The sequence below is a fragment of the Panicum virgatum genome, chromosome 2N (genome assembly GCF_016808335.1).
Source record: "Panicum virgatum strain AP13 chromosome 2N, P.virgatum_v5, whole genome shotgun sequence".
Taxonomy (NCBI): domain Eukaryota; kingdom Viridiplantae; phylum Streptophyta; class Magnoliopsida; order Poales; family Poaceae; genus Panicum; species Panicum virgatum.
Genome location: NC_053146.1, coordinates 67,446,907 through 67,464,116, shown reverse-complemented (window position 1 = coordinate 67,464,116; position 17,210 = coordinate 67,446,907). Strand labels below are relative to the sequence as shown.

At 52.2% G+C, this 17,210-nt stretch overlaps 1 protein-coding gene and 1 long non-coding RNA gene across 2 annotated transcripts; both read right to left on the bottom strand.

The window, feature by feature from the left end:
* Positions 1-2,550: 2,550 nt before the first annotated feature.
* LOC120662022 lies at positions 2,551-4,843 on the bottom strand. The gene is made up of 2 exons (XR_005670166.1): positions 4,291-4,843; positions 2,551-3,457 (listed from the first exon to the last, which is right to left on the bottom strand). It is a non-coding gene; the product is annotated as an uncharacterized LOC120662022 (long non-coding RNA).
* Positions 4,844-13,216: 8,373 nt separating this feature from the next.
* LOC120662020 (protein transport protein SFT2-like) lies at positions 13,217-16,523 on the bottom strand. The gene is made up of 4 exons (XM_039941075.1): positions 16,195-16,523; positions 15,850-16,117; positions 13,936-14,040; positions 13,217-13,593 (listed from the first exon to the last, which is right to left on the bottom strand). Exons 1-4 carry the CDS (start codon positions 16,398-16,400, stop codon positions 13,483-13,485), a joined length of 690 nt encoding a protein of 229 aa, XP_039797009.1. The 5' UTR covers positions 16,401-16,523; the 3' UTR covers positions 13,217-13,482.
* Positions 16,524-17,210: the final 687 nt, after the last annotated feature.

The following is a 17,210-nucleotide window of genomic DNA, read 5'->3' as shown; positions in this document are numbered from 1 at the left end:
ACCTCGCAAACCCTAAACGCGCAGAGCTCGATCGTCTTTGCCGCCGCGCCGTCGGGGTAAGTAGCGCCGCCGCCTTGCTGATCTTCCGCTGCGACCGAGCCCTCCACAAGCTTCAGGACGCGGTAAGGAGCTTCCCCTGCTTCTTTTCCTCCCTGGTTTCCCGCTCAATCGCGCCCGCACGAGCTTGCCGGCGCCGCCACTCCGCCATGCGCCGCCGCAAGCCCGCTCCGCTCGTCTAGGCCCTGCGCAGAGCCCCTAGATGGCTTTGCCTTGACGCGCGCTCGCTTCCAGTCCCAAACCCGAGCCGAGTGCGTATTGGAATCGCGTTTACGCGATACGCCGGCCATCCCGCCGCCGCCAACCTCGCCGTCGGTTGCCTAGGGTCGCCGCCAGCCGCCCCAACAGACCCCAGCCGTCCGATCTGAGATCAGTGGCCCAGATTAGATTCAAACCAAGTCAATTAGATCAGTTACCGGTCAACCCCAGTACCTTTTGCAAAAGAACCCCCTGTTTCTAGGAAATCAACCCGCGGTCCCCTCCAGTTCAGAAGTAATTACAAAACAGCCATTTGTTTTATGTTTTAACCCCTGGACTTTTCTAAAATAGAACCCGCCGTCCTTAGAGCATAGTTTTTCTAGCTAGCCCTCGAGTTTAGGAATAATTCGAATCTAGTCCCTGGTTTCTTTGATGCTAGCCCCTGGAAGTTCAAAACTCTCACAAACAAGTCCCTAGAACCTTGTTTTAGCCATAACTTTTCCGTTTTAACTCCGTTTTCATCGATTCTCGCGCTCACGTGATCCTTTCAACGTGTGCGATAGCTTTATGACCTTATTATCCTCTGTGAGCACAGTTTTTTGTGTCTTGCAAATCTTTTCTGCTAGCTCTTAACTCTATAGTTAATCGCGACTAGATCCTTGAAGCATCGTTTATCCCATAGAATCGCCGTTTTAGTTCCGTTTTCCGCGTTTCTTGAGCTCTCGTAACCATAGTTGCAAGCCCTATCCTTTAGTACGTTCTTTTAAAGCCTTTCTTTTGTTATGGTGTAATGTTATTAGTTGTATCTTTTTGTTTGCTTTGTATGGTTGCTCGTTGATTGCTCCGAGTAGAAGGATCGCTGTTTGAAGATTGAAGATCAAGAGTTCCAAGTGAGCAAAAGCTGAAGAGCAGTAAGAGTAGCTTTTTGTTGGAGAAAGTCAAGTGACCCTAACCATCTTTCTGTCTATGCTTAATTACAAGAGTATTATGATGATTTAATTGGAATATGGAGAACCACCCAAGAAAACCGTACAACCACAATACTACATGGCTCTGGTCTTGGCTGATTAATTAGAGACTCTAGCTTGTGACAGTCTTACCGAAAGAGAAAGAGGGGATGCATCGATGGGGTATAGCTCGGTCCTCTTGGGGCAATTGGTATTGTTTAATGGTCCTTTGGCAAGGTACCACCTCATTAGGACAGTGTTATGACCACTTTGGCTTGAAACCTTAGCGGATTGTCACGGGTTAGGAAATCTTTGTAAAGTCCTCGTAGCGTCCCTATGCAATCACACCTCGGAAGTGTGATACTGTGCCTAGCTAGCACATTGCGTAGTTGGGTTCAAAGTTCTTCGGAACTTTTACGCGAATTGTGGTGAAAGTGTACAACCTCTGCAGAGTTAAAACTAACCGGTTAGCCGTGCTCACGGTCAAGAGCGGCTTGGACCCTCACATGATTAATAAACTTAAAGATGGATTTAAATTATTTTCTGGTTATTTCTTGTGGCCTTGCTGAGTACCAACCATAAGTGTACTCACCCTTGCTTACTGCTGCTCCGAAGAGAAAGTTGTTGTGGAGTATTTTGAAGATGATGCTGAGTTCTAGGCGTACACAACCCCCAGTCGATTGCATGTGAAGTTTGAAGCCATCATTTCCAGGATAAACTGTATAACTCTGAAAGTCTTTTAATTGTTTTATTTTCTCTTTTACGTGATATTGTTACTGATTATTCACTTATAATGTCTCTATATGTATGAAACTTGATCCTGACATACATATAGTTATACATTCGGTTTTGTCCTTAAAACCGGGTGTGACAAGAACAACCATCGCATTGGCCCAAAGTTTACCAAGAAAAAGAAAATAAGGTCTAGTAGCATAATATACAAAACGAAGAATTGGACTTCACTAGAGAAGAAAATAGTGTTTCTACCAAACTTTCACTAAAAGCACGCTGATGGCCTGATTCAGAACCGCACATGGATCTACCTAACTATTCGAGTTTGCCTTTAGATCTAAGAAACTCAGTATTCAGAATAGCATTGAAGCATGGTCTACTTAATAATAGAAATTCAAGTTTGCATAGGACATCTGAAGCTCAGATGATCGTGCATATTCAGGATACAGGACGACATTAGGTCTGCTGATGATAATAGAAATTCAAGCTCGACTAAGTGCATCTAATCTAAGCGATATCCTGTACCCTGATCATCTGGCGTTGATCTACTTTCGGTGATGCACTGCTGTTCTTCATTATCCATTCCAGTTTGTATGCAGTCAGAAGACTACTCCAGTTTTTTTTTGTCAGGGATCCAAGTTGGTGTCGTCCAGAACACTAAATTTTTGTACCAACTGCAATTTCTAAAGGTTCCAGAGTCATCAAACCTTCCATTACACTGGTTGGTTCAGCACATTTCGAGAATCTGCATGTCCTTGCCTGGAATCAAACCTTCCATTACACAGCCATCAAATCCTTATAGACTGTCACCTCTGTTTCCATGATGTCCTCAAAATGATGGTTGTTACCTCTGTATCCTTTTATTTTCTGGAGTAACCTTGGTGTATGGTTGTATGAATCATAAAAGGTACCAAATTGCAACTCCAATGCCTTCTGTTTTACCCTCCATGCATCAGCACGACTGATCTGGTAACCATATCTTTCAGCAAGGTATGCTACAATTTCTGTAGTTGTCATTGCCAGGTTTTCCCACAGGTTGTAAGAAATGCGGTGGGCATATTCTTCCTCACGAAATACCTGTGTAAGAGTGCGTGGAGGGCTGGCGCCCGTTGCCACTTGAGACTTGAGAGTGAGCATCATAACACGCATTGAACAATCTTTTGTGGTGCTTGATTTCAGAGCAATTCAAATACGGTACGAACACCGGCATCCCATCATTTCTTCTCTTCACTTTCTTGACATAAGAAGCCCATTTAGCATCAGTCATCAAATAGTGGCAGTCCTGATACAGATCAATCTGCAACAGATCAGGGACAAGGGGGCAATCTTCTATGAAGAACACCTTAATTATGAGATCTTGTGTTTCTGGATGCAGCCCAAACAACTTGATAACCCAGCACTGCAGATCCACAAGTGACATTGACCGTGGCCGCGAGAGCTCGCCGATGACGTGATCGCGACCTGCCAAGTCACTGTATTGAGGATCGCCTCCTAGTACACGTAAGCCTGATTCGTCCTGTAATCTTGCACCAAGAAATGACATTCTTACCACAAACACAAGGTGGATAGAAGATTCCAATCTGAAATCAAACTATGTAAAATCAAGTTTTTGCCCCACTGGTCAAGATACATTCTCTAGTCCCAACAACAAAAGATTCAATTGAACAAGGATGAGAGAAGCAAAGGTCAAATACTGATATTCTTTAAGAGTATCCAGCATCTGTTAAGTTCTTCGATTGCGCAGATGCTAAAAGGATTTCAAGTCAGTAGCTAAGTTATGGTTATGTTAAAAAGAGGCGTGAGTAGCAGCCCTCTGGACGTTATGGAAGCTATGGAACTCTACTGTTTTCAGAAATGCAGGTGGCAGACTTTGCAGCAGCTGTGGCATGTCACCGTGCCCATGCTCAAAAGCTGAGCACTCACTTGGAGAAATACAATATGTGGCTGTCAAGAATGGAAGCCTTGTTGGAGCGGACGTAACAGATACCCTGGATGATGGATGTTGCTGGCTGATATTGGAACTGGAAGTGCAATATGAACAAGAAGCAGTGCAGGTCCCAACCTGGTGACCTGAGAGAGCAGCTGACGTGAGAAAGAGGAGAGAACTTCCACCTGCTCGAAGGTGAGGAAGGCGGAGACTGGTTAGATGTAGCAACCTAAGTTACAACCTTTTGATTTGAACGATTGACTATGAGCTCGTGGTGTGAGTTTACATCCCTCGGTGCTGTAAAAACGCTGGATTTGGTCCTGTTGGAAGTTGGAACTTGCTATGCACAGGGACCGGGGTGTTCTCTCGCTGGAACTCTAAAAATATTTTTGGATTGTACGGAATGGCTGACACAGTGACAGTACAAACCTTGGGAGGCTTCCGAACCTCCTCCTTCGGCGCGGCGGCTGCCGCCGGGCCCTTGCGCTTCTTCTCGCCGGAGGTGCCCCCCTGAGAGTTCCAAACGTGCATGCTTCAATTCAGGAATGCGAGGCGGTGACCAAGGGGCAAGGGTGGCGAGGCAAAGTCACAAGACCGGGGGGCGGCGGAGGCGCCGGTGGGGCCCGCGACGGAGGGAGCGGAGGCCGAGGCGTCGCACCCCGCCATCGGAGGCCTTCGCCGCCCGCCGCGGAGGGTTTCCTTTCCTTTCTGGTGAGGTGAGATTTCGGATTCTCGGCGACGGCGAGCGAGGCCAGCCACTACCTCGCTGGTTTCGAGGGACTCGACCGGCCATGGGGAACGGGAATGTTTTCCCTCCGTCGGCTTCGTTTTCCCGCCATTTCTGCTCGTGCGGCGGGCCGCAATGCCTCGTCCAACGGGCCCGTCAAAAACTGAAGTTTACTCCCCACTGGTATCTTGGGCGCAAATTAGCCACTTCCCCGGAGTATATGAGAGTTGTCGAATTTCTTTACGAATTTGGCAAATTTTCTGTAGTTACCGGATACCCACTCTTACTGCAGCAAGGTAGGACTCGCATAGTCATCCGTAACTACGTCACAAGGGGTGGAGCAGTCGGGCCCCACGGGTCAGGCTCCTGCCTTACCAGGCCAACGGCCCCGGACCCGCTCCCCGCTCTGGGACGGGTCCGGTGACGCCACGTGTCCCTGAGGAATGGGAGCTCCGAGCCAACAACCAAGGGCGCGGACCCCCGTAGGGGTCCGGGACCTCCTCGTGCCCGTCCGGACCTCTCACGTGCGTAGAACCAACATACCGCCGGAGGGTCCGGAGCCGCCACGTGTCCCACAGACGCGGGTGCGGGTCTTCCGCTGGAAGACTCGCCCACCCACCGCATTCAATGCGGGTGGTTGAGGCGTGCTCTGCCGCCACGGCAAGCAGGACAGCCTTTGTCAGACCTCACTGTAGACCGCATATTACCGATGTCGAGTACCACGATTAGGGACACCCTAATTGGGGTACTAAGATCACCCTAAAAAACGCAAAACACACATTAGGTAACTGGGCCCACGAAGGCCCACAGCCTCCTTCCAACCTGGAGGAAAGGAAAGGGCTCAAAGAGGCTCAGCATGCGGCCCATTCGCATCACCACTCGAACCCGCGGAGCGATCTCCGCCTCGCTCGAGGGCACCCATCGAGACCTTCGACTGCGCCCCGCATCTCCGCCTCGCTCGAGGGTAGCGAATCTACCCTCGAGCGGGCAAATCACCTCCGCCTCGCTCGAGGTAGCGGACCTACCCTCGAGCGGGCAAATCACATCGTTTGTACTAGCATTTTCGATTTCCCGAAATAATAAAGAAGCACGCTTTACTTGTTTATTTTTTGGGAATCTTCCGGACCCTCGAGGGCTCGGATGCGCACGAACACTGAGGTACGCCTGGCTTTACCCTTGGCAAAGCCAATCCTCCCTCGGGGGCTACTACGGGGGAACCCCCGAACGTCCCCAAAAATCGCCAACGTTTTTTCGAAAAACTTCCGTCTCGTCTCTAAGCTTCTCGTACACTTGGGAAAAACGGACGCGAGGCATAAGCAACTACGGTACGGGGCCGGCCGAGTCGTGGGGCCGCCTACGCCTCCGGGATACGGCACCCCCCTCACCACCTCACGCCTACGTCGCTTATGAACGCGAAATTCCTCGCAGAAGTTTACCTAAGTCGCGTACGAGGACACGGAATTAGAGTAAAGAAAACGCGGGCTCGAATACACAAGGCCTCGACGGGCCACACTGTCGATTTTAACGATAACGAATTTCTTATATTCATAAATATAAAGTGCGATTACAACGAATACTAATCCATTACATGGGCTTCGAGGCCCAGTCTATCTACAGGTTGTCATCCCCCTCTGTGGATCTGTAACAGTATTGAACTCAGCTATCGGGGGGATGTCGGCTTCGAGCTTCTCGGCAAGCACCACGGCGAACTCCTCGGCGGCTGCGTCGGCGTCGTCCATGATGGCTGATGTGGCATCCGCATCGGCGTCGTCAGGAACCACGTACCCCGACGACACTTTCTGCAGGTCCATGAGGTAGTACGTCGAGGCCACGGCGAGGGCGCGAAGGACACCGAGGTGGAAGGTGCTCTTGGCGTGCTCAGCGATCCGGCCACCTAGCGCTCGCAGGCGGCTGATCACCGAGCTACCAGACACGGCGCCCTCCCCCTCGAGCTCCTGGCACACGCTCACGGCGGTCCGCTCCAGGTCAGCGTATTCCGTCTGAGCTGCCATGAGCGCGATGCCTACTGCCTCTTTCGCCGCGGTCTCGTCCGCCACTCTCTGCCTCAGCTCTGATCAAAGGAATCAAGATCAGCTGCGAAAAGGTAAAATCCAACTACAGCGAAATTTCGAGTACTTACCCATGATGCTCTTCTGCGCCTCCTCCCTCTGGACTCGGGCGGCCTCCTCGAGCGAGGACAAGGAGTTTTCCTTCTCCTTGAGGGCGGCCTCCACGTTCTGGATAGCCACCTCCTTCTCCTCGAGGGCTTTGCCCTTTTCCTGAAGGGTCCCGGTGAGCGTGACGACGGTCACCTCTTTCTGGAGAAGCTCGGTCTCCTTCTGCTCAAGCGCCGTCCTAAGGCGTTGCAGCTCGGCAGTCTGCGCCTCGGCTTCCCGAGCCTTCTGCTCCGCTGCGGCCCTCTGGACGTCACGCTCACCGGTAACCCGCGCTAACCCCTCCTCTAGCGCCTGCTGACGCGCCCCCAGATCCGTCATCTTGGTGTTGGCCTCGATGTTCTTGAGCACCAACTCAGCATTGTGCTGCCCGAGCCAGCTTATCTGGGAGTGCAGCCGGGTCATCTCGGCGCTCGTTTTGCGCGAGATATCCCTCAGCCGCTGCGAAAGGAAAGACGTGGGTAAAACAAGCAAAATCAGGGCCAAAATACGAAGGATTCTCGGGGAGGAGCCGCTTACCTGGCTGATCTGGTAATCCGTCGTCCGATGAAGCTCCAGGGCGCGTTCGAGGTGGTTCTGAATCTGAGAACCTGCCTCGAACTGTGCCTGCCAGACGGCCTCCTCCTCTCGCTCATCGCGGAGAAACTCCCGGGGGACCACAGACTGGATGATTGCCCCGTGCTAGGGCCCCTCGGATGCCCCCCCCCCCCGTCGAGTACCTCCGCGCAGGCCGACGTGAACTCGGCAATCTTGTCGGCGGCGCTTGCAACAGCAGCAGGGTCGATGTCCCTCGAATCCCCGTACTCCTCGCTGCTGTCTGGCAGCTGCACCACCGGGATCACTCCGTCCGCCGCCGCCTGCGCCGTCACCATCTGCGCCGTCATCATCGCAACGACACCCACGTCCTGGGCTTCTCCAGGCGCCAAGACGCGGGTTTCCTCTACCACCGGCGCCCTCGGCGCCAACTCCTCTGCGACTCCCTCGACCCCAGAATCTACCGCATTGAATGCGGTAGATTTTGCTGTCACTGACGGCCAGGTCCCACGAGCGCGGAGTCTCCCACGCGCGCAGTCAGGAGCAATCACGGCACGGTAACCGACGGGCGCGGCGCAACTGTTGCGCTGTTCCATCCGTCAGCCGCCGCCCACGCCGCTTCGTCTGCCCAAGGTAGACGCCTGAAAAGGCGCGCCTGCACCGCACCGCACGAACCGGGCCACGTCGCCCACGACCGGCGAAAACCCCGCTCGTGTGGCCCGCGACTCCGCGCCGTTCGCGAATCGTGATGGAATATTCCTCCCAGGGGCTCTTTACCCTCGAAGGAATCGCATTCCGAGGCCTTACTGATCAGGGGTTCGAAGCCTGGCCCGTCGAGGGTTCGACAGGCGCCCCAGATCGCCAGAGTCAGGGACTGCATGGATGTGCCGTACAAGCTACCCTCGAACGCGGAGTTTGAGACATCCTACGCAGTGTTCAAGGCCAGTCGAGGGTGCCTAGTAGGGGGATCCCATCGAGGGAGAGCATCGAGCCCTCATGCCCTATCGAACGGGTCTGAGCCCCGCCTAGCGAACCCTCGCAAGCGCTTTATGTGATGTGTCGAAGGACCACGAGCCGACCCTTATCGAATGGGGCACGGACGTCCGCTTGAACTACCCGCTAATCGCTCACTGAAGCAGCCGTAGCTCGCGGCCCGGGCATGGGTAGCATGGTGCGCTTCACCCCTCCTCCCTGCGGAAGGGCGACGAGGGTCGTAATCAAAGTCGAGGGTTCCCCTGAATGCCTTCACGCAGGCCTGGGCTCGGGGGCTCCTCGCACACCGCGGCTTAGGCCGCACCCTCGAATAAGTGGATAACCGTCGATTGTATAGTTCCTCATGCTTAGCTAAACCAGCGTGTGCCTTCCAAGTGGTTCAGCAAGACTCCGGGTCGCCGCGCCAGCAATGCCGAGGCCGGCTGAAAGGATTGCCGATGACGGCTGAAAAAGACGCTGGACGGGCGCCGCAGTAAAGCAACCAAGCAAAGCAACGCACATAGCCCTTGGACGAGTGCAAACACTCCTCCAAGGCCTCAGGGGCTACACCCGCGGGTGCGCTGACGCGCCCCCACGGAGGAAACTTCACACATATTCGAGGGCTGAAACCCTCTGTATACCCCTATACCCTCGGTCATCCTCCCCGTGAAGGAGAAAGGGACTTTATTGCTCGATCCAAATAAAGATTACAAAGGGTTACCGGCGCGAAGCCGTCGAAAAGTACAAACACGTTGCCACCTGCGTGGGAATTTTCCCTGTCTTGAGGAGGAGCGAGCGCCGGTGAAGAGCACCGAGTTCTTGGCTGACACGGCGGCCAGGCTGCTCGGGATGCGAGGAACAGCCCCCAGACCGCACGGGTCCCGCGGGGTGCCCTCCTCGCAAGCTTTCTTCTAGCGTCTCCTCCACCGAAGACCGTGCGGGGGGCAAGCTAGCGGACAGCACCCTCTGCACCATCTCCCCGAGAGCAACCTTGTTGCCCAAAGGGACGATGCGAAGAACAGCCACCAAATCTGGCACCAGCGCCATGGTCAGGCGTCTCCATCCCCCTTCAAGCTAGGGGACATCGCAGAAGCAGACCCCACGGGCCCGATGTTCTTCTGCTGATCCCACTGAAGCTAAGGGATGGTGCGCACGCCCTCTCCGGCTTTCTCCCGCCGCTCGCAAGTATTCTTCTAGCATGAAAGCCTAAAACGCCAGGGCACCCCATCTGGGGGCCGGTCGCAAAAGGCAAAGGAAAACATTACGAGACTTAGGCGATGCTAGAAGTGAGAGCAGGGAAGTTGGAGAAGAAAGGGAGTCCCTCAATCCCTATTTATAGCTGCGTCAGGCGCCAAGCTTCAAGCCTGTCGAAGGGCAAAGGTGTGACACCCCGGCCCAGGACTTAATAGGATTAATAGGATACTCATGCCAACAAGTTGCAACTTCTTTTCCGGAAGCCGGTCTCCAAAGAACTCCGAGGTTAAGCATGCTTGGCCCGGAGAAATTTGGGGATGGGTGACCGACTGGGAAGTTCTTCCCGAGTGCGCACGAGTGAGGTCAAAGTGTGCAGAAAAGACTGGTGTTGGTCTGTGAGGACAGTCTATGTCCTAGAAAGCAAAAGCAGCCAGATGTAAGCGGGCCCGGCCTCGGGGAGGTGGGACGTTACAGAATGGTATCAGAGCCGACTCTCGCGGTTTCACGGGCACGTACGGGCGTAAGTGCGGAGGCATGAGCACGGACGCGTGGGGGCGCAGATGCCACCGGCATGTGCACGGGCGCGTGGCGGGTCAGTGCGCGGGCATCTGTGATGCGCCGTTGGCACTGGACGCACGGACGTGGCACATGAGCTGCTGGCACTGGACGTACAGGACGTGGCCAAGAGAGGACGTTCCTGGCTTGAGATTGACCGATGAGGACGTCGGTCTCTTAAGGGGGTGAGCATGTGACACCCCGGCCCTCATGCCAACAAGTTGCAACTTCTTTTCCGGAAGCCAGTCCCCAAAGAACTCTGAGGTTAAGCGTGCTTGGCCCGGAGAAATTTGGGGATGGGTGACCGACTGGGAAGTTCTTCTCGGGTGCGCACGAGTGAGGACAAAGTGTGCAGAAAAGACTGGTGTTGGTCTGTGAGGACAGTCTATGTCCTAGAAAGCAGCCAGATGGAAGCGGACCCGACCTCGGGGAGGTGGGACGTTACAAAAGGTTTGGGCAGCCCGTGACAGCGCGGCACTCCACGAGCAAAAGATGTCCTCGTTTATCGCGCTGAGACGCGACTGAACGAAATAAAGCAGAGTCCCTGGACGCTAAGCGGCACAGCATCGGCCCAGGCCGACCGCCCTCGAACGGCGCGTCGCAAGGTGACTAGGGAAAGCGGGGCCGAGGCCCTAAGCGCGGGACAGCGCGACGAAAGCACCAGCTGCTGAGTGGGCCAGGGCGACAATCGCCCTGGCCCACTCAGCACGCGGATGCGTCTCGTCCCCGGAACAAACCAAAAAAGGCACGCGCCTCGAAGTACTCTCCCCGCAGGCGCACTACCCCGACCGATGAGTTGTCACATCCGCTGGGTTGGCACCCAGGTGCGCCTGGCGGGTGCACAGCACCGACCGATCACGTCAAGAGGGAAAATCGCCGAAATACCCTTTGGCCGAATCCCTTGACTCGACCAAAGCCTCGGAGGCTACTGTCGGGTACCACGATTAGGGACACCCTAATCGGGGTACTAAGATCACCCTAAAAAACGCAAAACACACATTGGGCAACTGGGCCCACAAAGGCCCACGGCCTCCTTCCAACCTGAAGGAAAGGAAAGGGCTCAAAGAGGCTCCGCATGCGGCCCATTCGCATCACCCCTCGAACCCGCGGAGCGATCTCCGCCTCGCTCGAGGGCGCCCAACGAGACCTTCGACTGCGCCCCGCATCTCCGCCTCGCTCGAGGGTAGCGAATCTACCCTCGAGCGGGCAAATCATCTCCGCCTCGCTCGAGATAGCGGACCTACCCTCGAGCGGGCAACTCATCTCCGCCTCTCTCGGGGCCACCCCTCGGCATATGGGACAAACGGCCCTGCCGCTTACCCGCCCGTCGTACGGAGGCATTAAGTGCCAACCACTCCTCCACAGCGCCCAGGACAAACGGCGTCAGGCCGCCATCCCCCACAGTGGCTGTGACCGGAGTCCCGTCCGCCAACTCCGGTCACTGCTCCGCCATCCCGGACGCTGTGGCAGCACTATGGGACCTGCGACACGGACAAAGCGCGCTCGGCACAGTTCCCGTTACTATTATGCCAACTCCGGCTGTCCGGACTCCACCTCATCACACGTATGGTCCCGGACCCGCCCCCTGATCGGGAAGGGGTCCGGTCTCGCCACGAGCCCCTCAAAGAGGGATGCCCATCACTAGCAGCCGGAGGCCCGGACCTCCCCCCTCGAGGGGTTAGGGACCTCCACGCGACCTTCGGACCTCCTTAGTGCGCACGCCGGCACTTTGTCCAGGGGTTCCGGGATCGCCACGTGCCGCCCCGTCACCGCTGGAGCACGCAAGACCCTGACCTGCAGGGCCCATGGAATGCCACCACACCACATCTGGAGAACTGTACACCCTACAGCGACGACCACGCCGCCTGCTGGGGTTGGCAGGACGCCGGCGCGATCTCCGCGAGGTCAAGGACGATGCCCAGGACAACCACCACGCCCGATGCCATACCCCACAGTGTACTTCCCACTGTACTCGACTGTTGTATCCCCACGGCTCGGGGAGAAACGACGACTTCCGCAATCCCCTGTACATGTACCCTTCCCTCCTTGTGTCTATAAAAGGAGGAGGCGGGCTTCCCTTAAGGGGGTGGGTCGGCTCTCTAGGTATTACACCGCTCACAGAGCACATGATCGCTTCTAGCCGCAACATCGCTACCCGTCACGCTCAACTCCTCTTCTAGCAGAGACTTGGGAGCCTCCATCCCTCTCTCGCCTCGCTTGTACCCCCTACTACAAGCACTCCGGGTGCAAGATAATACAGTGCCCTCGCACACCCTCTTGCTGGACGTACGTCCCCGCGGCCGGAACCAGGATAAACCCGTGCGTTACTGTGTTGTCTCTTGCATCAACATCTGGGACGAGGAAATACGCAGCATTTACTAGTTGAGATCCGGACCCCCGGGTCATGACACCGACAACCGAGGTACACAGTGCAGCCGCCTGCGCCGCATCCGCGCAGAGCCCGTCTGCCGCATTAATTGGATACGACGGCACGGCACTTTTCCATCATGCTGCCTACGCCGCAAGCTACGCGGCCATTCAGCTATGCTGCAGGCGACGCCGCAAGCTACGCCTGGTGCCGTTTCGACAAGACAGCACATGGGTATGCTAGTCGGAAGATTCCCGCGGGCAGGCAAGGAAATCCAGGAGTGAGATCTCCTTCGCCTGTAACGCCATAATGTATAAACAGTATGATATTTTATACTACCTCGATTGGGCCCACCTGTCGGGGACCCAACGGCCATGTACGCGCGTCCCTTGAGATATAAAAGGGAGACACTCGCTACAGATAGACAAGGACACACTGGACTAAGCACTAGACACACAAGCTCTTTCAGACTCTCTCGAGTCGAAGAGAATACACACAATACAACACACAGTGGACGTAGGGTATTACGCTCCGGCGGCCCGAACCACTCTAAACCTGTTGTTGTGTTCATCGTGTTCTTCTAGCGAGATCGAAATAGTCCTAGCTAACCCCCGAGTACTCTCCCTCTGGGCTTAGGCGGGTGCATTCCGCCACCCGGTTGTGGTTTACCACACCACAACATTTTAAAACAGAAATTTTGAGTGCGTGTGCAAGCCAGCTGGAAATGGGTAAGGAACCCTCAAATTTAAGTTATTTAAAAGAAAGGAAGCCCCCCCCCCCCCCCCCCCCCCCCCCCCCCCCCCGGCTCAAAGCCACTTCGGATACCAGCAATTCTGGAATAGTAATATAACCAACGTCGGCCCACAGCGTTCGTGCCTCGAGCCTTTGCTAGTTACAAATTTCTTTGCACAATATGAAGACACAAGGAACATTTAGATAAGAGATACCACAGACCCTTTTCACTCTATAATCTATATCCAACACACATCCAAGTCTAATGTAAACAACGTGATGACTGGAGAGGGTTTTTTGGGGTCATATCGGGGAGATGATCAGCAACTACATACAAAAACAAGTAAATGTACGACAGGCTACCATTATCGACCAAAGCAACTTGTCACCGAAGACAAAAGACCGGAAGAGATAAATTTCAATCCACTAGATCCTCCGGGGAAGTAGGATATGGTATAATACGCAAGGGCCAGAACCTGGGTCAAATAGAGAGAACTGAGTGAGTCCAAAAAGTGGAATATGCAAGAGAATGAGGTATTGCACTTTTGAAGACCATAACGGCAACAGCAAATCATAACATTGTATTGTTCGAAGGTTAGAAGGTAGAGAAGGCAAAAAAAAATATGAAAAAAGTAAAACAAATGGGAGTGCCCTTTGAATCAAGAAAGCATTGATTCATTGTTCAGATAAGCATCATGTTCTAAACGTGCCGTGATTGGAAAAAGAACACGAAATGCACTAAAACAAGTGTTCTCCGCAGTATAGCACAATTTAAACAAATATAACCAAGTCAAGCATTGCATTGATGAAGGACATACCTGAAGGACTGAGAAGATCACAGAGAGGAAATAGCTGTGAAGCATCATTGAAACATAAATCGTACCAACCATGCATCCAATAAAACCCACTGAGAATGGTAGCCTCTGAATAGGAAAGCAGAAAAAAAAATCTTCATCAGATATCATGTGCTTTCAAGTTTACAGGTATTGCAGCTATTTAAGGAAATTAAGGCAGTAGAACAATTGATAACTTCTGAAGAAAAAAAAAGCCTAGCTTCATCATATATTTTCTATTTGTTGCCAATAATATGTGTTGACTCTCACATGCACAATTGAACTAGAGTCAAGATGCACTCATTGACATGCACCCAACTGACTTGAATTCACAAATTAGAAAGTTTAACCTGGCATAAGTGGGGAGATGGTGATAGAGAAGAATAAGCAGCTGATGAGGATTTGCAGTGTTTTAAGTGTCTTAAAGGCAGTAAAGGTGTGGAGGGTGGATAAGGCAGGCTAAGCAGCAGCTAAGTGCTAGGCAGAAGTCATTTGGCAATTGGTATGGAAGTAATGTTGTCACCAGCTTGAGAGAGGGGCGAGGCTGGACAAATAAAGAATGCCGCACAGCTGCAGCTCTTTCTATTGACCTAATTTGGGCTCCAACCAAAAAAATGCATTTTTCAATTCTATACTGTAAGACAGATAAAACCACAGCAGATGCTGGATAAAATAAAGAATGCCACACAGCAGCAGGATGACACAATTTGGGCTGATAGAAGTGACTCCAGCGGTCCAGCCAAAAGATGTACTCCCTTTAAGTTTCAAGTCTAGGTCAGAATTTCCTTGAATTACTTGATGTATTTAAAAGGCTTGGGACAGATGGTCAACACTGCAAATTTTGATTCATTAGAAATATGCAAAGATGAATCAACAGCGTATTGGAATCCTGTTATCGTCAAGTCTCAACTTAACACTTTTTTTTGCCTTAAACTGAACTTAAAATAACATTTGTGGGTTGTAGGAGGAGGTTAATCCTGTGGATTGTCAGGTTGTCCCCACCATCCTTTCCATTATAAAGTTGCTAGCTTTCGGATGAAGCTAAAAAAGCCTTTCGTCCATTCCAAGAGTATTTCATCCAAAAGCGACACACCCCAGATCATTTTTACCAGGCAAAATACTCTAGCCAGCTTTATTAGAAGGCTCAGAAATCTTTCTACATTGATTGAGCCAAGATATTTTATGCTTAATCCAAAAAAAAACCATCAAAGAGTATAAGTTAAACAAAAGTGAGTCAAGGAAAGGGAAAGGCTTTATCGACTGTTTGTTTAAATTGATGATTCTTTCTGTCTAGATTGCTTGTTTGAAATTTTATCATTTTATGCTTCTTGTACGAAACAATCTATATAGAAAACAGGAGGAGGATAAGAAACCTTAACTTAAACTTCACAAATGAGAAAAAAAAATGCACTAAAACATACAAAAATTCAAGTGAAATGCTAAAAAAAAGTAGCGTTTAGTGGCAGTAATAACAGACAAGCTACAACTAATTCTAGAGGAATATTCATTGCTAGGCATCAAAACAGTCTTTTGCTGCTTGCAGACAGCTATAATTTACAAGCAGTGCTCGCCAACTACTTAAACGAGCAAGATTGCAACTTGTTTCCAGACATTCCAAAATGTTTAGTGCTGGTTTTAAAATCATGGCTCAGTTCTATGTAGAGTTCAAACTTCTAGTGGTAAATAACTGGCCGCCACATTGCCACCAACAAATCCTGACCAATATAACCGGATCAAACTGATGACTAGCTTGGCTTGGCTTCAAGGTCTGAAATTTTCGGAAAATAGTTTTTAAACCCATTTTGCCTGCACTGTCGTAAGTTTAGAAGAGATTATAGCTAAACTGAACTTAATCGGGGGAAACGAAGAAGCAAAGTATTGCAGAGATAATCGCATTACCTCCTTGGAGGTCATGTGGGCGAGCTGGTTGGCTGGCCCCTTGAGCGCGAAGAGCGAGGCGATGATGAGCGCGCATCCGAGCGTGAAGCTGAGGGCGAACTTCTGTGGCATGAGCACCATGACGGGGAGGAAGAGCGCGAAGGCGATGAAGACGAAGAAGATGCCGGTGGCGAGGAAGAGGCCGAAGTACATGAGCGCCCTCCCCGAGGGGAAGCTGCTGGTCGCGCTCTGGAAGCTCCCCGGTAGCTCCCGCACGCCCTTGGTCACCCTGCGATGGTCAGATCAGATCCGATGAGGGAGAGAGGGGACCGGATCTGAGGGTTTGGGGATGGGACGGGGGCTCACGAGCTAAAGGTGCCGGAGACAGTGTCGTTGGCGGAGCGGACGGCGGCCTCGATGTCGAAGGGGAGCGGGGAGGAGGAGGAGGAGGCGTCGGAGCGGGTGGCGGCGTAGGAGTTCCAGTCGGCGAGGAGGGACGGCTGCGACTCGCTGGCGGCCGCGGAAGAGGCGGCGGTGCCGCCGGTAAACCAGGCCTGCGCCGTCTTGTGCATCGCGGCGGCTGATGCGGCGGCGGCGAGGGTGGTGCGGGGCGGGCGGAGAGCGGAAGGAGATGGCAGGAAAACGACGCGACTCCTCTTATGAACTGGTTTTTCTTACAGATGAAGATTTTGGATGCGCGTCCAGGTTTATTGTACTGTATTTATGGAGGCAGAAAAGAAGCTTCGAAATGAAGGAAAACGCCCACGTTTGAAACTGATGAGACAGCAAGCCCCCATTTTCTTCTTTTATTTTTAATCTTTGAAAATTAGGAGCAAAGGGATGAGATTCAACACCACACCTTACAATATCTTGCTTTTAGAGCGCAGAGAGACTATTTGAGTGTGGAAACAAATCTTGCTTAGCCGAGTGGTGCAATGTGACCAAGAAGGGTCCAATATATTTAGTTGCTTATGGCCAATGGTGAAGTGATGCTTGGAGCAGTGATAACCTTGGCACGAGAAACAAGAGGTGCACGTGCACTGGAGTGTCAGCCCTAGCATTCCACTTCCCACGGATTATTGTTCCTTAGGCTAATTTTAATAAAAATATTATAGAAGTGTTATAAGCATTAAATGTTATATCACATTATTAAATCTGCTGACATAATAGAATTATTTATTAGAAGAGAGAAGAGGAGTTTTATGAGACGAAAGACCAAGTTTCAAATTTTTTTTATAATTGTACGATGACAATCCCACTGAGACTAGTAAGTGAGTACACCCAACACATAAGTAATTGTATCATACACAGGCCTGCGCATGGGGTGGAGAGGCATAGATAATATAGATGCGGTACATATGTACATATAGGTATAGCTACAG

Coding starts and splice junctions, on each gene's coding strand:
- LOC120662020 (XM_039941075.1), bottom strand. CDS start 16,400: ATGCACAAGACGGCGCAGGCCTGGTTTACCGGCGGCACCGCCGCCTCT. Junction 16,118..16,194: donor GTCTCCGGCACCTTTAGCTC/GTGAGCCCCCGT, acceptor TGACCATCGCAG/GGTGACCAAGGGCGTGCGGG. Junction 13,594..13,935: donor TGATCTTCTCAGTCCTTCAG/GTATGTCCTTCA, acceptor TATTTGACCCAG/GTTCTGGCCCTTGCGTATTA.